At 33.1% G+C, this 22,170-nt stretch overlaps 1 protein-coding gene across 3 annotated transcripts in view; it reads right to left on the bottom strand.

Moving 5' to 3' along the window:
• Positions 1–290: 290 nt before the first annotated feature.
• The window catches only part of LOC110377269 (facilitated trehalose transporter Tret1), a 34,676-nt gene continuing 12,796 nt past the window's right edge, over positions 291–22,170 (bottom strand). For all 3 annotated transcript variants that reach the window (XM_021336091.3, XM_064040857.1, XM_064040858.1), the window contains exons 2-8: positions 19,131–19,482; positions 14,359–14,494; positions 11,822–12,050; positions 9,844–10,000; positions 3,392–3,781; positions 1,711–1,997; positions 291–1,419 (exon numbers count right to left, since the gene is read on the bottom strand). In XM_021336091.3, coding sequence (XP_021191766.2) covers positions 1,098–1,419; positions 1,711–1,997; positions 3,392–3,781; positions 9,844–10,000; positions 11,822–12,050; positions 14,359–14,494; positions 19,131–19,193 — 1,584 coding nt within the window. In that variant the 5' untranslated portion in view covers positions 19,194–19,482 and the 3' untranslated portion in view covers positions 291–1,097. The remainder of the gene's footprint in view (positions 1,420–1,710; positions 1,998–3,391; positions 3,782–9,843; positions 10,001–11,821; positions 12,051–14,358; positions 14,495–19,130; positions 19,483–22,170) is intronic.

The following is a 22,170-nucleotide window of genomic DNA, read 5'->3' as shown; positions in this document are numbered from 1 at the left end:
CTGTATCGCTCCATTTTTATCGAAGTTGAGGAAACTTAAGAGCAATTATTTCCAAGTTAACACTACGTATTTAATTCTTGTAGTTTTAGCAGGCGCTTCTAGCTACTGGCAAAAATAATTGCTAAGATCGTAAATTATTGCAAACTGAAGCTGGTGTTCCTCAAGGCACTATTGTGAGGCCATCTTTTAATATTCTGTAATAAAATCTTATCATTATGCCTGATAGACTTGGACATTAGAAATATGTAATTTTAAACATGAATTACTTTAGAGAATAAAAACAACTATCATAATGAAAACAATTTTATTTTTACAATAGTAGCAACAGTATATACAGTTCCTTTCATAAAAAATCACGGTCAGTCTCGTTCTGAGGTTCTCATGATATCTATTCAATAAAATAACATTATTTTAGTTCCCTAATCATAATGGCAAGTTTTATCTGTACCGAATCCCAAAACTATGAAATTCATTCATACAAAAATTATTTTTATGGTACTACGAGTATGTATAACTTATATGCTTTATTATTTTTAATAATAAGAAGGAATGTATTAGATAATTGAGTATTTAAAAACAATAATAAAGTTCCAGCTGCCAAACTTATGAACCTTTAACAAATCAAACGCCAGCATTGAAATGTTACATCTTGAACAAGATATATTTAGGATATCAGATAAATAAAATTCGAATATAAATATATTTGTACAAATTATCTTACACATACATAAAATACTTAAATACTTCACAGACGAAACCACATACAAACTTACTTTACTTAATAAGCTAAATAAATCTAATTATTTATCATTTACTACGTATACTTCATTATAATATTTCTTTCACTATTACTCCTATAATGAAAGCCAAGGCGAGGTAATAATATACCTGAATATTAATTACGTATAAGAAGAACCCAACATCATGTCAGATAGAAAGAAGATGAAATATAGACTTAAGAACTTTTAGACAACCCAAATGGCTTTATCTGCTTGAAGATTTACTTTAGCATGAACAGCAATTGGTGTATCTATCTATACATTATAGACGCTAGGCATCAAGTAGTTCTTGGGTATTATTTGTACTCACATTTCCTTTCAGTTAATAGATTTGACTAGCATCGGTTTCTCGGCTTCACCGCTCATGACTTTCTTTTTCCTAAAAGCGTTTATGACGAAATCATCGGCGAATATTTTCCTATCACTTTTGTAGTAAGCTTCGATTTCTGCCAGAGTTTTTTGTTCTGTTTCTGGCAGGAATAGGTAAAGGTATACTGTTCCTATAAAACCGAATATGCCATATAAGCCGAAAGTTCCGCTAAGATGGAAGGCATACTCGATATTGTAGTTGGTTTTAGATGCGAAGAAGAAGAAAATGTAGCTGGCAGCAGCTGCTAAGGCTGTGGCGATTCCTCGACTCCTGGAAACACAGAAGATAATAAATTATAGCAGTATTCAAACAATAATCATTCATTGTAGCTAACTGATGAAATTATTTTGATTATTGTAAGCGCATACTTAGAAGACTATCGGTTTAAGTGACTTAAAAACAGTCACTTGATTGAATAGACTCGCACACTATGGGAGGTAAATGTCAATGGTAAATGTAATGTTTCGGGAATAACAGTCATTTTCTTTTTCTTAGACCTATGGTTGACAGAAAGACTGTAGACCAAGTTGAATTTTAAATAATTTATGGAACATTTCTTACTTGAATGGAAAAACTTCAGACAGCAACACCCAAGGTATTCCCAGAGCATTGAAACACGTGAGAGCTAGGAACAAGACTACAGGCAGGACATCCTTCGGTTCAGGGAACGTCTCCTTGTCATAAGAGAAGACGGTCGAAGGAAGGTAAGTTCTGGCGTAGATGCTGAGAGCAATGCTACAGCAAGCCGTGCCCAGCATTGAACCTACTACTAGCTTTCGCTTGCCTATAGTCTTGACTATGACAGCTGATAGAAGACTCGTGACTATAGATAGAGCGCCGACGACGACCTGGAAATGAGAAAAGTATGTGTTAGAGAAATTATTGTAAATAAAGAACTAAATAAAAAATATTTTTATGGATACAAAAGCACTGTAACTGTCAAATACTGAAATGCTAAAAATAAAGCATCAGTCTATCTCTCTCACTCTTAGGTAGTTTCCTGCGTTTTTCGAAAAGAACCTGGTTGGAGTATTTCGAGAAAAATAAGCTTTTGTTTGTCACGTATTTAAAGACTAATGATTACCTACACCGCATTCTTAAAAAGGCTGTCACAAGTTACCAAATCTGTCCTCAATGCATAAAATATATAGCGACAGTATTTTAAAATGTGATCTTATTTTCCTAAACAACATTTATACAGTTATACCAACTTTAATGGCTTTGTCGAGGTTATGTCTTTTATATGTAGCACCAATAGATACTTCATTGTGAATGAGAGAAGAGGTAGGTATACCCCTATTAATAGATTCGTCCTCGAGTATACCTATTGGTATGTTGAGCTATTCACTCAGAAATGCATTACCTACTCAAATGTTAAGTATCCCAATTCCGGTATTACGGAAAAAACTAGTTCTGTAAGGTCAACCAGATTTCATCTCGATAGTTTAATTATACAAACAAGTGCATAATTCAAATTGTTACTGTCGGAATCTATGTCTTTAACGTGGTTCATGAATTAAAAAGCAGTTATTTTCTTATCGAATTCACGTATTTTATATTAATCAGCTAATAATAAAAAGGCTCTTTTGTAGGTGTGCCAGTCATTATTAGGATATCTAAATATTGTGCAAAAGTTTAAAATAGAAACGACGCACATACTGACTAGTTAAGATTAAACTTTTTTGGCTAGGCCTTGAAGCTTTCAAAACAAATGATCCCAAACATCTTTCAGTTCATCCTCCGAGCCTTTTTCCCAATCATGTTGGGGTCGGCTTCCAGTCTAACCGGATTCAGCTGAGTACCAGTGCTTTACAAGAAGCGGCTGCCTATCTGACCTCCTCAACCCAGTTGCCCGGGCAACCCGATACCCCTTGGTTAAACTGGTGTCAGACTTACTGGCTTCTGACTACCCGTAACGGCTGCCAAGGATGTTCAATGACAGCCGGGACCTACAGTTTAACGTGCCGTCCGAAACACAGCCAATGGTGTCTAAGATATACTTAGAAAGTACATACAAACTTAGAAAAGTTGCATTGGTACTTGCCTGACCTGGGATCGAACCCGCGCCCTCATACTTGAGAGGTTGGTCCTTTACCCACTAGGCCACCACGACTTTTTTTTCCCAAACATCTTTCAGTTCATTTAAGAAAATCTTTAGAAGCACCGACAAACAGTATTCTTTTGAAAAACTGAAAGACACGGCTTACTCTGAGTATGAGAAAAGGTGAACTCAAATACTTACAACAATAGTCTTCGGATCATACTTCATTCCAAAGGCACTACACACATTGACCATAGTCGGCCTCACCGGCAACGCCCCACTCACGGTATAAAAGAAGAAATACACCAGCACCAACAAAAACGGCTTCATAGTCTCCTTCACGAAGAACACATGCTTTATCTTCAATATTATCTTCTTTATAGAAGTCACATTAAAATGTTCGCAAGGCTCCACGACTTTTCCTTCTTTAGTACATAACATGCACGCTTGCAGTTTCTCATAGTACTCTGTAAGTTCATCGAATTCCTCTTGTACGTCTTCTGGCTTGGCCCAGCCTCGGAGACGGCAGAGGGAGTCGAGAGCTTCTTTTTGACGGCCCTTTGATAGCAGCCAGATTGGTGTTTCGGGTACCTGAAATCATTGAAGCAACTATTAAATAAAAGCACGTTGTAACGGTCTGTAAGTTACATGGTACGTTAAAACATGGTGATATAAGTCTTTTGTTTACAGGGCTCTGTCTTAGCTTAGCGTACACTTTCGCGGCAGCATGATTAAATTTTATGTAAAGGATGAATATCGAAACTTTAATTAATATAAAGTTAACTACGCAGCACGTGGCATGCCCATGACTCGACCTCAAGTTCAGAAGCCATGCTGATAATAAGTAGGTTAATGATCATGACTAATTGATTTGTTTTATCACTTCTCTATCTTATTATATTTCAAGGAAATGATCCGGAAGTTTTTACTTAATAAGTCATTCATAAGATGATACAGATATATAAAATATCATTGAACTTTGAAAAATTGAGTTATTCAAGTTTATTCTTATCTCTTTTAAGTTCTACAAGATTTTGTTTCTTTTATTTGAACTAAGCTGTAGCGTATCACTGTGTTAAAAGGTATGCAACGGTGTTACAGTAAATGAAATCATAATTATCATAACTGAGATAGCTGACTCGTACATGTATGTTTACGTTCGTAATTACTAATTAATTGTGGATGTAATAATTTAAGCGAATCATGGACTTCACTTTATTATTAGATAATTATAATAAGTTTCATGGCTGAATAGTATCTACATAATTAAATATTTTTTCATGCAACATCTCCGCAACTGGTTAGATGGACAAAAAGTGCACATCTTATTTATAGAACTGAACACAAAAAGCACTACTAAGAGTACTTTTGTACGTATACTCTATTCACATGTATCAACGCATTCAAAGATACCTACTTGCATGTAAGTACTTAGATGCCGGGCCAAATATCTAGCTTAAGACAGTGTATTTTATTTTTTTACGTCTTTACGTGATGTGTTCGTAAATAAACGTATTTTCTCTCTGTTTCTTCTTCTTTCCTAACATAGACTACTGTACAACCAGTTACGTACTAAAAATAGTTTATATCAAAGGTTGAGAATCTTCAAACCTCTACCATAAGGCACGCGGAAGAATAACGTGTAACAGTGGATGGCCTTCAGAGTTTGACCGATATAATAAACCTGACGAGTTCCTCCAATGTTTCGGTCAAGGCACCGATGTCGCTTGAAGGTCTAATTAAATAACAATTTATAGTTTTAAGATCGGCATTTGATATCATAAATCATATTGTTTTAAATAAAATAAGCATTATTAATTTGTTTATTGTTATAATATTAATAAGGTATGACGATTGATTCAATGTGTTATTAAGCTTTCTTCATTATTAATTTCAATAGTCGAATAATAAAGATCCATATTTTTATTAAATGACTAGCTTCCGCCAGTGATTTTACCAGTTCTATAGGCAAAAATTAGCCCATACAAAATTGAAATATTTTATCAAATAGGACCAGATTAGTTTAGAAGATCTTATCTTCGCCGTTACGATGAACAAGAAATAATTTATTGATTTCAGTCAATTGAATATTAGACTATTATGATAATTTTATGATACCTAACGCAAATACATAATAGATAGTGCATGCTAATAAAGCGAAACCATGATAATATATATAAAATATAGTATACGGTTTCGGCATCGTATAACCTATCAATGAATGAGTGTAAAAGAATTGGAATGCTATACAGTCAATGAACAACAAATATCAATGGGCTCAATTAAACTGAAGTTCGAACAATTAATTCTTGTCATTGATCGATCAATCATACTTCACTGACAAATTGTCTTCACGTTGTGAGAGACGAAAAAAAATTTGGTTCATTATCAAGATGCAAATAGACTACTTACTGATTTTAAAACCAAATGGAATCGTGAATTTAATTTATTGTTGCAACTTATTAATAAACAATTAACTAATCTTTTGCAAGAGCATAGGATAAGCACTTTAGAATAATCCAGCAATAAGTCCATTTACCAGTTCGGAAATGCATTAAAAGATTTAAGTGAATGCATTTATTAGCATTATCGCTTTAAAACAAATAGATACACCTATCTAATAAAATAAATTATTTGACTTTTTGTTAATATTTATCAGTCTAGTCTAGACAAACAAAATGCACTTTTTACATTAATTTTTAAATATTTAACTAAGTATATAGTAAAGAGAATCCTTTTTAATTCAATTTTTGTCTAAAGAAAATGTAAGTAAATATAAATCTAACAGAATAACAATATTTTCCGCAACTTGTCACATTATAGTTGTTGCTTCTGCAGCAGCTTTTTGAAAAAGAAATTAATAAATAGATAAAAAAATTATAATGCAATGTATATGTTTTTGCAATGTAATTGTTAGGCCGTATCTAGAATGCTGTGCTTGCATATGCTTTTAGCTCTAAATAAAGTGCTATGTCAGCTACGCACAGCCGGTTGGTAACTATCCAATCGCTTATTTATCAACCTTGCAAGAATAAACCGGAAATTAATATTATACAATGTCATCAGAAACATACAATATTGCATTACTGGAGTGCCTTAACAGACGGACCATAAAAGTTATTATACTTTATCCACGGAAGCCATCCGCCATCTTGAAAAAGTGTCATTGTTTGTTTACCTTTTAGCTCTTGCCTCCGTGGATAGAGTATAGAAAATCAAGCTAAGTTGCTAGACATGCAAGGCATATATTTTCCTCAGAGATAATTTTCAAGCGTTTTGACTGTGACTATGGAAAAGTAACCGATAAAATAAGTAAACACATTCGTACTTATAAGATTAGCAATCGTAGTTTTCCAGGAAAGTAAAGATGCAGCAAACAATAGATAAAGGAAATATGAATCAGAATTATATTATGATGCTTGTTTTTTTTCAGAAAGGTTAGGTAGAGGTCTACCCCACGATTAAGCAAGTATATCTTTCCCAGACGGGTATAGACATGTCTAAACGTTATCTGGTAGATATGCTTAGCGGTAACGCCATTTTAGTTTTCACTTTGATGTATCTTGAAATAAGGGCCTAAGTATGATGAAAACTCAAAGATCTGTACAGTAGTTTTTGAGTTTGTCGCGAAGGACATACACTAGACGAGGCACTGAATTTTGTTTTAGAGTAATAATATGTAGTTATTTATTTTATTTTATATAGGTATATTTCGGTTTTTAATTAATGGATGCAGCTGAACATTGAGCTTAAGTTTATTATAAAAATCTCTCCTGATCACTTTATGCTAGTCAAAAGAAAACAATCTACAACTCCCAAGTAAAGTTTATAAACCTAGCTACAATTTACCCAGTTGGTCAAGGCAAAGAGGCTTGATTGACGCATCCTATTATTTTTAATGTTACAGCATTAGACGCGTAATCTTAGTTCAAGGAAGTTTGTCTTAAAATTACCCGTAATGATCATAACGTTTTTGAGTTTGTTTCGTTACATTTGCTGAAATATTGCATACCATATGTAGATGTACTAATAGACAGAAGAATGATGATGAAAGAATGGCAAAGATGCAAGACAAAGTAAGCAACATAATGGTGAATATTTTACACTTGATCATCATGACTTGGCAATATTCGGATTAGCCATGGAGGTGGTATTATATGTCTTAAAATTGCATCTTGTCTACCGTTAGTCTTGATAACTTCTGGCCATTTTTCAATGATGATGACTATCAATTTCAAAATCAGAACACTGCTGTTTACAGTTCAACAAACGATATGAATGATACGGAACTACGTTACAATTTACTCAGGCTTTGGCCTTCAGTGTTTATAGTGTATTCATTATTTCAACGCCCAATCCGTCAACACATTTCGACCTTTATGTGCTAACAGGTTTCTGATGCAAAGGAACTTTAAGAAACACCTGTCTATCACTTGAAACATATTTTTTAAGCTCACATTTATTTTCGGCCTATCAGCGGATTTGAGAACATGTTAATGGGTTGCCATGTATAAAATGGTCATTATCTACCGAAAGTTGAGAAATAATGTATATTTAATTAATTTAATGTTTTTATTTTTTTAAGCATTATCTTCAATTGAGCAGCTGGATCATAAATCTTGTTTGCGTTATCTAGGATAGAAATCTATCGATCGTATATTTTATTTTTATTTTAATAGCTCTTCAAGCGGATGTTATTTAGCTTAATTTTGTTGACGCTTCTATTTTTAGGTTTCGTCACACCCACATACTTGTTGTATCTAAGCTAATCTACTTCTTGAATATGAAATTTTCCTTCCACTTAGCTTATCTATACACGTGTGTTGTAAAAAGTTATATACCTATGAAAATATTGTGATATTTATTTATTTAACATTCTTATTAAATTGATATTGCATGTTTCGCGCAACTTAGAAGGTCGGAGCTTTAATAAGTTGTAAATCGTTGCCCGATATTTTTTTCCTACAACTTAGTTTATTAGGATTTATAAGATATGCGCTTTATAAGCTATGCGATTTGTAAAACATTGTACCTAGGGTATACGGTTTATTAGATTGAGTGTGGGAGAGAGAGATTAAGAGAGTAGAGTGTGTCTAAAAGTTATATATAGACTCTGATTATTTTTCTCATTAACTTCATGAGCGTACGTATGAGTTTCTTTTTATTAGTCGTCCAGTAAGTTCCCGAAATAGTCAACAATTTTATACCAAAGTCCTTCCAGCACTAAAAACTTTTCCGTGTTACTCAATACCACAGTAATCTTTACACCTAAACAAGTTTTATAGCAAATTAAATAAATAATAGCTTTTAACGATGGCAACATTCTTATGGGCCATAAACAATTTTTTTATGCAAATGATCAATTAGATCGACATTAGTCGTTTTTCATATTATATAAACTGTCCATTTGAATAGAAGGGACAAACAAACTAAACTCGTAAATTACTTAAATCGTAACTTAATTTATGGTCTTAGAAGCCTTCACAACATTTAACTATCATAAAGTCACTGTTTTTTCCTATTTATTTTACTTATAGTTTTTGTTTTTGGAAGCCGTCATTTTGAATTGGTAAAAAAATCCTGGTAAAGAACAGTTAATAAATTTTGTATTTTAACATTATTTCAAAATTATTCTCCAAATGATTGATCAGAAAGAACATTTCATTGTTTTATAATTATAATTTATTATAATATTAGCACAATTTATTCCGTTGCGGTCTGATTTATAAAGCGGCATATATTTACGTGATAACATTGATAAACAACATGTTTTACGAGATTTTTTATATCGTGGTAATATTATATATTTGAAGAATTCCTACTATTCTAATATCCGTAAACGAAGATGACACAATAATAGTACCACCTGTAGATAAACTTGTTCATATTAATTTTAATTAGCACTTCTCTGAACTATAAAATTTCTAAAAATAGGGAAAAAATACTAATTGACCACATTTCCTGTAATTTAGTCACAGAGAATTCGTTAAAAAAAAGATGTAATATTCAGAAAAACGTTGCTCAAAAACCCACATTAATTGATACAATAACCTGCCATAAGTTATTTATTATTTGAACCCTTTTAATAAACGCATACAAAGTTGCAATCGCAATGTCTGCGTCATGAAAACGATAAAAACGTGTTTTTTGCAAGTGCATTTGAAAAATAACTTAATAAACAATTGCTGGAATACTTAATTAATAAGCACTATTTTATTTATTTAAGCATAAGCCTATAAAGTTTTAGGACGAATAAATTGCATACGTAAGTGACACTCGAAAGTCCATGCAACATGAATGCTTGGATTGCCATTTGGGACAAATTGTCTGTTTCTGAGCACCTTTATCAGTGGTTCACCGATTCATTTTATCTTATTAATAGACCATATCTCATCCAGCCTTTTTATCGTCCCCCTGCTGGGCAAAGGCCTCCCCTCACATGGAGAAGAATCAAGCATTAATCACCACGCTAACTCAAAGGGGGTTGGTACCTATAGCAGTTATCATTATTCAAAAGTAGAATCTTCTTCTTCCTTCCCTGTTCCCAAATCATTTGGGGTCGGCGCAAAACGTGTTTTTCTCCCATTTCTCTGTCATTCATCATATTCACCTCCATTATTAAAGAGTAGAAGTAGCAAGAAGAATATACTTACAAAAAGCACCAGCACCATAGTAGCTAGTGGTACTGTCAGAGCCACCAGCGCTGCCTGTCGCCATGGCAACACAGTTCCCAGGAGATACGCCACGAATATTCCTGTAGCCGTGAACCCGTTCGTTAGAGTGGTCAGGATGCCTCGGATTGACGGGTCACTGGAACAGATAGTTGGGAGCTGATTAAAGATATGGCCGAAAGGATATAGTAAATGCTGAAAATATCCCACACTGCGCTTACCAACACGCATGCCCAAACTCAGTGCAAGAAAGGAGGCCTGTGTCCAACAGAGGAAGCTTTTCGGTTACGAATGTCATGTCTATTCCTTATCTATCTGTGGAGTTCTGAGGGCTGTGAGATAGTACAAAGGTTGGCTACGAATGCTACGAAAAATACTATTTTAGCAGTTTTACGTATGTTAAAACGATAGCAGCTGTTGCAATTTTTGGAATTAATTAAAACTATATGATAAGTGTTCCCAGAAGATTCGTTTCGCATTTGATTTAGTGTTTCGCAGTAAAAGTCTTTTATGTCGCTAATCAGTTTTAAGTATACCTACTTCCTTGAGGAAAAGGAGAAAGGGTCATCCAATGACATTAAGGTTATTGTGAGATAAAAACCCAGGATTACATTAATCTCAGCACTTACGAAATCTAGATTAACAAGGTGATCCGACTAATCTAATTACGACATCACTTTGCATAATTTTACGACACCCCAAAGATAGTGGCATAAATATTTGCTAAACATACTGCAAAGCATATAAATGAAGTGGTCTACATCAAGAAATAATAAAAATAAAAAACAGCTTATCTTCTGTCTAAATATTAATTTATTTTGATACTATTACCAGTTTGGTCCAGTTTGTGACAAAAAATCTGGCTAAACACGCCTTCGTTGTTTGTGACAAAATATTTATATTAGATATGTAGGTACCTACAGCTTGACCAAGGCTACGTTTCTAAATAGTAATGTTAGCAGATTTGTAGATAACACAATAAAATGTCAGCCATATACAAAGAGATTAGTGATTTGATGATTTTAGATAATTTAAGTATCCTCGTGGAGTTAGGTATAACGTACATGTACGTGACATTTAATTTTGATAGTAAAGCATTCATTCAACTTTATTATAAAATATGACATTTTGTAGATATGATATTTTATATTTAATTTTTAGATGTTATGAGAATCCGAGTATTATGAGGTGTGCAAACAAACACACATCATCATCAGCATCTTCCTGAATTTATCCCAATTTTATTTCTTCTTCCATAGGTACTCTGCTACTTCTGTCTGCCGTCATCTCACAAACACAAACCATCTTACAAATTATATCGGAAATATTATAAAACAAATGTCTACTTTGAAAATTGGACGTGAAAATGTACCTATAGAAAAAAGTAATAGTAGTCTTAGGAAAACTGACGCTCATGTTGTTAGTGAACCTTAGTCTATACAAATATAATTATGTACCTAGTTCCGTGTAGAAAGAAACAGCTCAGAACCAATTATATCCATAGTTGGTCGGCTTAATTATATCGTTACGTTCAGACCACACGTCGGTATTTGATGTAGTAAAAAGATCGCAAAAAAAGAAAGGCTGAAAAACGTATGACAAGGCTTTTGCGCCTCGATCAGTGCTCAAACTTTAACGGTTACTTTGTTATTTACTGTTGAACTTTACATCCTCATCATTATAAATATAAATATCAGTCTATTACCGTCTGCTGCACGTAAGTGTCCCCGAGTGACCGCCATATCGGTCTTGGACATTGGATGAAAGTTCCATTTTCTATAGGTACGAAGTAACACATAGCTCAGTCAAAATCCATTCGGAAAACTATACCAACATAATACAGTCACCGCAAAACAATCTTGAAGTATCATACAACTTCGAATATTTTTAGAACATGCCTTTAAAAATGTTTTTCGAGAAAAAAGAACAATCATAAAAGCCAACGAAATTTTTTTCTTACCTAATTTCTCCAACATAAGTGACCGAAGGCGCTTCCATGATCCCAGTTCCGATACCAAGCAAGGCGTTCCCAATGAACAGAGAAGGAACATCATATGCGTAGTACATGAGTAACCAGGCTACCACGTGGGGTATGTTCACCAGGAATAACGCCTTCTTGCGACCGAAGTAGTCTAGGAGTGGCCCGGAGAATATACTGCCTAGAGGCTGGCAGAGGAATGCCATGCTACCTGTGAAAGAATTAAATGTTGGTTTTAAAGAAGTAGGTACACAGCTGCCTCCGGTTAGACTGGAAGCCGACCCCAATATATGTATGTGGGCAAAAAGGCTCGGAAGATGATAAAGGTGATTTTAAACGAAAAAGAGGTAGGTATAGAGAGTGACTTCTATGTGCAAGTTTCCTTACATACATAATGAAAGTAAAGATAGACAAAACACGTTTATGATTTTGTGGAACTCTTTTCAATTATTATTTTATCATTAAATATCCGTTCAACCAGATGTGCTCTTTAAAATAAATTGAAAACAGTTGCCGTTCTTAAATCGGTGATTTTTAATTTCAAATGTCGTCTATGTATCAATATTCATGGGATACAGCTTCGAGACAGACGGACAGCGGAAATCAGGTCGGTTACTACGGAAACCTAAATACTTGTAATGCTAAAAGCAAGGATTTGTATGATTTTTGGGTAGGTAAGGTCTTCGTTTTATTAATAGCCGCCTCATTTCCATTCAATTAAGACTATCAGATTAGTATTAAAAGCTCTAAGCATATAAAGATAAGAAATATCCACTTATCTGAAGGCTGCTTCAGTGTTACAGACCGATAGCAGACATAATAACATCATCTCATATCATTTACATTATGATGACATAAGTAAGGAATACAATCACAAACAAGCAATTTAATACTGTCTATCTATTATACCACAGAGAACAAAATGACTAGCGGATATGTCATAACGCAGAATGTTCTAAGAAAGCAGTGCGCAAAATGCGAGTGTTCGAGAACGAGGAAAATTACTAGCTCCGCCCTCGTACGCCTTCTTTAGAACCCGGCCATTTTGAAAACTAAATTACCAATCAACAAAAACTACTCTTTGACAGATTCGTCTTGATTTGACAAGGAATAATAACTAATCACGCCTATAATTATTACGCGTAAGTAACGTATTGAAAGTCAAGTATGACTTATGGCATCTCCGCTCATCTTTCCTTCCTCTGTGGTCTATACCTACAGCGCTTCAATAAAATCTAGTAACAACGTTATGTTAAACTAAGACTAGTTTATTGAGTAAAGAATTATAAATTATTGCTGTTTGTTTAGTATAATAAGGTATTATTATACCGCTATTGTTACTATTATTTATCTACAGATAGGTTTAAAACTGGGTTTCTTAATATAGGTATGTCTGAAGTCGTAGGTGAATAAATAATGAGGTTAGTGCTAAATGTCTAGTTATTTAAATTGTCTAATTGACTAATAATTTGTGGATTTATTTCATCGGATGAATAAACCATTCAAGATTCGTCGAAATTGTCTAAATATTTTTATTTATTTATTGGATCTTATGAAAAGAACACGATATAATATGACTTTTATTGAGCCGAGATGATTAACTGTGAGATTTGGATCCTCGATTGCGTGAATAGTTAGCGAATTTAAAACAGTATCTATTCAGTGAACTGTAAATTATATAGAAGTGTTATATAGGCACCTTCTACAGTAATCCATCTAAATATGAATAACACACGTTGACAGTTTGATATATGAAAGCACACAGCGTAAGAAATCTTACTCATAAAAAACTAAATCGTATGTTCCGAGCTACAGAATTAGCATAATATCTTGTATGTTGCTTATTTTAGAAGGTACGAGTTTTTTTGCTTTGGGAACTGACCCCTAGTAACCGGCCTTCAGTTAGTATTAATCGGAATAAAATTGTGTTGTGAAATTATTTTACATAGGTGTTTATTTGAAAATTAAGGTCGATTACACTAATTAAATTAATAACTTTTCAACACTAGTCACTGAAGTTTAGTAAAAGAAGAACTTTAGGTACTTTCACCGATTAAACCTATCCCATTTCCCCCTTACTTTGGATTGGAGTATTTTACACTGAATTCATTCATATGGGTTCAGATCACCGGAAAAGTTTCAGATTACAGTAACCTAACCAAATAATCTACTAAACTTCAGTACAGTGTTATGATGCTAAAGGGTTTCAGGATTCAGTTTGACAAGCTTGTCCGATATGAAAATATCCGTGTTAGAAAGCCCATGCATAGAGGAAAGCTAACACTAGCTTCCGCCTACGGTTTCACCCGTGTCCCGAGAAAATACTTCCCCTGTAATTTTCAGCTTAAACGGTTAAGCTGTTTTTGAGTTATAAGTAGTGTAACTAACACGATTTTCTTATAGATTGGATTCCATTCTGATAGACTGGAAGCCGACCCCAACATAGTTGGGAAAAAGGCTCGGAGGATGATGATGTGTTCCCCTTCCCTAAACAGCTAATAATGGAATAAAGTACTTACCAAACCATGAAGCCTGTTTATTAGTGATGGACAATCCTTCCTTAGCGTCCAGTACTTCAGGTAACACCATGGTCACGAAGCTGATGGATAGGCCTAGCCCGATCAGCAAGAAGTCCAGGGCTAGGCATGCTAGTACCTGGTGATAGAGGAAAGCATATGTTAGTACAAAATTTTATGTAAATGGCATGTTAAACTGTAGGTCCCGGCTATCATTGAACATCCTTGGCAGTCGTTACGGGTAGTCAGAAGTCTGACACCAGTCTAACAAAGGGGTATTGGGTTGCCCGGGTAACTGGGTTGAGGAGGTCAGATAGGCAGTCGCCTCTTGTAAAGCACTGGTACTCAGCTGAATCCGGTTAGACTGGAAGCCGACCCCAACATAGCTTGGGAAAAAGGAGGAGGATGATGATGACAAAAATGTATGTAAATAAAACGAATTTTCTATAAGTATATCGGTGATGAAGACACAAAACGTTTCAGTACCAATGTAATGGATCGTAGCGAGAGAGGTAAATTCATTATACGAGGAGTTGCTAGATAATTAAATCTAAATTAACGTTTTAAAGATGAAGTGTACCTATGTTCGAATATTTCATTAATTTGATGAGTACACTTTAGGCACATATTAAGTGTGGAATGTCGGTCTTTTCCTGATTTAAAAACCAAGCAAGAGTTCTTCTGAAGATAGAACCTTTCCATACCGCTTTAAGAGGACGAATTGGAATTTTTGGCCCCAAGGATTTCAATTTTTCTCAGTAAATACAAAACGGATCAAAATACAACTTGGTTATCTGAAAGTTCACGATATAAACCTTATTTTGTTTGTTGTAGAAACATGATTACGTAACTTTTATAACAGAGAAAAATATATCAAACATACCTCTTTTTAAAAAGAGATTCACATATTATGGGCATACGGGACCGATTTAAGCCTCTTAACTTTTTTAGTAGTTGAGTATATACATACTCTTTAAAATGGTAGTAGGAATTTTTATCAAATTATCATTTCTAAATAATAAAATTACAAAACCATTTTGTCGCTTACGACTTTTAGTTATAAGCTAGCGCGCGTATTGTTATCCTCGCCCCGCTCAGACGCTCCGACCCCTTTTGGCGCCTTAGATGCGCGTGCCGGTTATGGAATTATTGTTGACCACTTCCTCGCCTTAAAAGCACGTGGAAAAGAACGTTACATACTTTTTACAGAATCGCGAGTTTCCTGGTTAGATTTTTATAATAAATTACTGCCTATTTTCAGGAAATGTTTAGGAGGCGTGATGTTATGACAATTTATACTACCTGCTCAATATCGCATACTAGGTATTTGTAGGTCAAGGCTCAACATTGAGTGTATCATCATTTTATTATTACCGATATTTACTTCTGATAGCCGAATATGGTTTTGTATGAGACAATTTGGTATAAATTCACACGCTTAAATATATTATTTTCGTCTTTTTTTCAGTAGATAAATGTGCAAAAGTTGGTGGTAAGCAAAATGCGCTCGCTTAACATTAGATATGCATAGGTGCAGTTTCAGTTTACATATTCAAAACAATATTGTTATTTTCATCATTTTAATCTAAACACTTATGAATATGAACTTTGTAAATGTCACTTGAATTGGAAAACAACAGCATTCTTGTCTGATGCTCATTCAGTTATTCAAATGTCGTTAGTTGGAACCAGTGGTTTAACTTTTAAAGATTTAATAGGTAGGTATTCAGGAAATCGTTGTTTTCAGTGAATAAGATCAAGTTAGGGTAATCTAGGGAGTCGGTTCTATAAAATTGTTCATAAATCGGGCACATATCCTATAGACCTTTAACGCAAAAAATCCCCAAAAAGTCGACAAAAGATTTGAAATTCTGTCAAAAATTTCCAAGAATACATAAACAAGCTGGCAGTTTTTATGGACCATGTAAAATACTATCATGGTGTCTGTAGTATCTTCGAAAGACGGACCACGGATAAACTGAATATTCATATAGTTTTTTGAACTTTGCATTTATAAAATTAGCTTTATGATTTTTAATTGCGAATATAAGGAAAAAAATATACAAAACTGGTTTGTGAAATTAATTAAAATGGCATAAAAACATCGTACACCTGTATAAAACTTTTAACACATCCTCCAAATAGCGATAATTTGTACAAAACCCAAAAAAATATAAGCAAATATCCCTAAACATGAGTGTAGTACGTACCTACCTGATTTATTTCCCGTATAAGCAAAATTCGCATACCTACATTAATGCATCAAGGCTAATTTTGATTGATTTATCATGTTTCTTCTTAAACGGAGAATTGATAGTAAGCAATAAAGATAAGAGTTCTAGATTACTGATTGTATATGTTTATCTATTTTATTTTTATGTCCTCGTAAATAAAAAATATATACGTTGAATATGAATGAACTCTGAATTATTATTCACGTATAAGCAAATAAAATATTAGAACAGAAATCTAGAATTATCTTTTTTGTCTATCCTTCTATGATTACTAACTATAGGTATACATACCTATTTATATACTAGTTTATGTGTAAAATAATAATCCTAGGTTCCTGTGTACGTATTACCGACGGGTTTGTAACCAATTATTACCAAAGCCGATTGATTTTTTCACGTAATTATATCGCTAGTTTTATAACGATAATAGTTTTATGGTCACTAATGGCATGAAAAATGAAACATACAGGGTTACGTTACTACAATAAAATATTATTTAATTGATTGATTGGGCCGTGTATGCTGATTTAGGCATTAGTAAGGTTGTTTATCTTGCCTTTTTATAACATGCAATTATAATTAATGAATAAACAATTAATGCATATTCATACATTTTAATGTCTTGCTGTTCACACGCTTAATAAAAATATCAGTTTTCTAGAGCTAATGGTTCTTTTAAATAGAGGTCCTTCCTGTTTCTATCCCTTTAAAAAATGACTAAGAAATACTTAGTACTAATTCCGAATTAAATAAAAAACCCAAGACATGCAACTTATATTCATTTTGTTATTGCCTAAATTGCACCAGAGGCTTTCATATTCATCTATACATAAGGTACACATCCATACTTACTTCTTATTCTTAGTACTTGCGTACTTTGAAGGAATAACGGTTTTCACTCAAATTTTACTTAATAGAAGTTAACAAAACATTCATTTACTTGTTAGAACAAAATATATCGGCACTTGTCCTTTGATATCGCGCAGAAAGTTGTTATTTCCCATTGTACAGTCAACTTCAGGTCAGTGGTAATAGTTTTATAGGAAAATCGTACTTATTACTATTGAGTTAAGGTGCATGACAGTTACCACTGATGTGGAGTCTACCGTAGCTATCTTATGCTATCAGTCAAATGATTAGATATAATAAACTGACCTAGGTTAATGCAATGATATAAAAATAGCTAAACACAAAGACTTATAAAGACGACACACGTATATTTTATCAATTTTAGTACTTGTAGTAAAGATAATTTTATTATTATTAAATTAGAACTATTGCGAAATTATCTTTACGGCGTCGTAAGTGCAAGCAATGTGCAATAGTAAAAATTAATGAACAATACTTATATTGATAAACCAATCAATTACTTAGTATTCTTATTGTTTATGTTATTGTTTTCGTACATTCACTCCGACTGAAGTACCTTTTTTATTGAAACGTAGAAGGATATTTAGGTATTACTTGGATAATGTACTATTCTATAAAAAAATATCCCCACGAACGTGCATTTTCTAATTCTCTATCTCAAGAATTCTAGAACTTTCTAAGATGCTATGTAGTAGGTTCATATAGACGGTGTATTGGCTGAAAAATGCATTTGACCTAAATGCATCATTACCGACTATGTCCGCTAGCAATTAAAGGTCCACGGATGATTCATAAAGAACCAACATCTTAACCGAAATTTTCCACAGCACTAGTTTTGCGTAAATTACGTAAGTATTTTCCATAAGTTTAATTAGTAACGAAATGTAAACGACTTACTTTATCGTGAGCGAAATTACGTGAGCTACTTATAAGCATAAGCCTGACCATACATAGCTTACGGGATTATACGAGTAAAATATGTCTAATAAGACAAACAGGGTCCCAAAGATATCAAATTAAACCGTACATAAACTACAGTATAAGCAATAACACAAAAATCAATGTACTATACAAATTGGTCTCCAATATTGCACTAATAATATCCGTTGCCATGTTGATTGAATTCAATCTTACGAATGAACGTCAATGACCTTAAATGATACAGATCTAGCTAATAAAAACTTAATGCTACTGTGAGAAATCATAAATTGATATTTGGTTACCTTTGTGACACATAAAACTGCCAACTCAATTCATAGATTCACCGATTACATATTAAATAGCTCGAATTGCACTCATAACAATTTATTTTATGTATAAATGACGGAACAACTCACAATAAATAAAATAAAGATATACATTTTTGCAATAGACAAAAATCATGCTGAATTCCTCGTTCACTATTTCCCGCGTATTCACAAAACTTTTTTTTTAATCTCAAGCCGCGTTTTGTCCAGCCGGTATTTTATTTTTTTGTACAAAGGATTTATTCAACGCTAAATGCGCAACCTACACATTCATATCTCGAATGTTTTTTTTTTCACTATGAAGGTGGAATAACATTTCGTCTGGTGATACTTTTATAAAATGTGGTGTTGTATTATGTTTTTCCTTATGAACTAACTACGTGATTTAATTAAGAATAAATATATTAGTAAAATGAACACTTACTTGTGACAATATAACACGGGATCGACTGATTGGCTTGCAATCTTTTTCTTCGCTGGTTGTCATTTTTGTATTTTTTAAACGCACAGTGCACTACACTCTTGAGATAATTATGAAAACACAACAATCGCGTATTATGGATTTATTGACACTGCTGGTGCATAATATTTGTAGAAGATTTATTGGTGCATTGTGATGATAACATTAACTAGATAAGTGTCTAATTCTTATTGCATGCTGCTGTCAGTGCGAAGTTTTTGTTCGATATTTAAAATTTCTGAGCGGTCACTTTTGTTTTATAAACTTCTTGAATTTTCTTATCGTATTTTTTTCACTGTCACTTTTTTGTTGTTATCTGTAGAAAAAAAATATATTGCACATTTCCTATTGTTTGGTACGTTGATAGTCACTATAAATAATATATGTACAGCGGTGACTTGTTTTATAAAATAAATGTAATCTAACTACACATAAAGTTGAGGCTACCTGACATTTTTATGAGGAAGTAATAAAAACGTCAGCAGATCGTGATGCATTGCACACCACTTCCTAAGACGCACTGCGTAATGCAGAATGACTGTCCTATCCAACCTTATATTGGAAAGCGTAATTTTTAATGACGGCACATTACATTTTTTGTTATTACGACCAAACTCTGATGACACACCTATTTACATTAACAACGTTAAAACTATTGCCCAATTTATACGTTTTGTATAAAAATTGCTAATTTGACATTTAGAAATTAAAAGCCTTTGTCGATTTTGCATTCTTTTAAGTTAATGCGTCCTAATTACTTATTCATTTATTATAGAATATCGACGGTTGTTACTGACTCAGTCATATTTTCAGGTGTTTTATTAATAGATATAAAGGTACGTGTGAAAAGATTAGGATATTAGCTAACGTCCAGATTTTTAGTTTAAATACCCGAGTTATCACGAAATTAGACGTTGAATCAGGCTTTGGGTCAATAATTTTGAATTTCGACTATTTTATTCGAATGTTATTTTACTTTCATTGTACAGTATCTAAGTTCTTGTCCAGTCACTTTGTTTGGCTGAAGTTGGCTACTGCTAAAACTCCTTAGACTGCGCGAGGCGTCAAAATCCTAACTTCACATGAGCAAAGTTAAATGCGTATTGTTGATAGCTAAACACTGAAATAAATTCCATTATTTCTAAACACACGATTAAAACCGTTAGTAATATCTATCTACCTATTTCCGAATGACAGTAACTCGTCTTATTAACAAAAAAACCAGAAACTGGTTTCTATTAAAAAAAAGCTCGAACTTGAAAAAGTTTTTACTATAAACCTTATCTTTGGTATGCCGCTAAGTAACTGGCTGCTTAAAAAATAGAAAAAAGGTTACTCAAGAAAGAAATCTAATAGTTTGGTGACACTAGTCACCAGTAGTATACTAAAACTAGTTAAATCCATTTTTTTTATGGTTGGCACAAACTTCTGACTTTTCTCTGTAATATTCGTTAATGATTTTTCAATTGAACCTATTTCCTGTTCATTGCAAGATGTTATGAAATAGACAGTGCCTATATTTTCCTCTCATTTAGACCATTGTTATCAGCTTTAATGTCACTGGTTTGCGAGGTTATTAATGAATAGGTACATTATCATAACCGCCTTCTTTTTTACTTTTACGATAACTAGCGTTGACATTAGTCATTGCTCTATAATTTGATAAGTTATGCAATCATTTTTTTTATGAAGAAAGTGTTATCGCCTAAGGGGACATCTTGTCTACGTCATTTACAAGGGATTAAGGCTTAGTGCATAATGCAGCGTCTGATAGCGAGCTCAAGTAATTGGTTTTCACTTGAAAGACAGAAATATTGGGGAAAACGAATTTTAAATTAATGTCGTCTGAACACAGCCTTAATTCAGCTCATTATTATTGACTATCAAGATACTACAGGTACATATACTATGTAATGAAACATATACATAATTTATCTTGGTACGCGTTTTAGGCATTCAATTCTAATAATTTCTATGTTAAAATTAACCTCAGCTTGATTGCGAATTTAGCAATAAAACTACAATAAAACAAGTTTCGGTGGTAATGACCTAATTAATGCATTTAAAAAATATCTTTAAAATAATCTCCTTTTTGAATAATTACTAATATCATGTCAAACGAGATATTAATTGGTTAGTTACAAATGCGTTGATCAATATTAAATGTTATTTTAATTATTTTTTATTGAAATGGATATTTTGAATAACTTTGTTTTACTTTATTGAGCCACAATAAGTAATATTATTATGTAGGTACAGAGCAGAAAAATATAATCAACCTGTGGTTTAGATTTACTAGCTCAAGGCAGTGAAGGTCGTGGTTTTTTGTCCTTTATACATTTTTCTTTGTTTACATTTCATATTAATACAAGGTGTTTGTAATGTTTCGATTATTTTCAAGACCTCTTTCCATCAGTTTTGAGCTCGTTCGCGACGAAGTGAGAGACAATGAGACATTATTAAATGGCTGACAAGGATATTACCACCTGCAATGGTTATTACGTCCAAGTAACAATAATTAAATTTAAATATCTGAAGAAAAAATTATAAAGTTTCCAGTCTTAGTAATATGAATGCCAAAAAAACACCATTATTTGTATTTACATAGATAAATACAAAATATACGCAATTTGTCGAGTTATTTTCCTAACTACTATAAAATATGCACAGCCGGATTGTTTTAAGAGATCACAGAAATAATAAATAATAAGCACCGTATCCAAATTCAGATATTACGCTAAAGAACAAATTAATGAATTTATATTTTTTATCTAAAGTACTGACACTAACCGTCAATGATTATAATATGATAATATAATGCCTATAATGAGACATGTATAACAGATTTTTTATTAAAGAACTAGTATATTGTATAATGACATCTATATCCGGCAACTTTCAAATCACGCCATTCCGAAGATCAGTAGATCAAGTGCGACACCCAATAATAATTTTACTTTCAGATTTTTGAGATCCTTTTTCACACTCAAGCTCAAACTTTTTT

The sequence above is a fragment of the Helicoverpa armigera genome, chromosome 23, assembly GCF_030705265.1.
Source record: "Helicoverpa armigera isolate CAAS_96S chromosome 23, ASM3070526v1, whole genome shotgun sequence".
In the NCBI taxonomy this organism is placed as follows: Eukaryota; Metazoa; Arthropoda; class Insecta; order Lepidoptera; family Noctuidae; genus Helicoverpa; species Helicoverpa armigera.
Note: the sequence above shows the minus strand (reverse complement) of the source record. Positions and strands in the feature narration are given on the sequence as shown.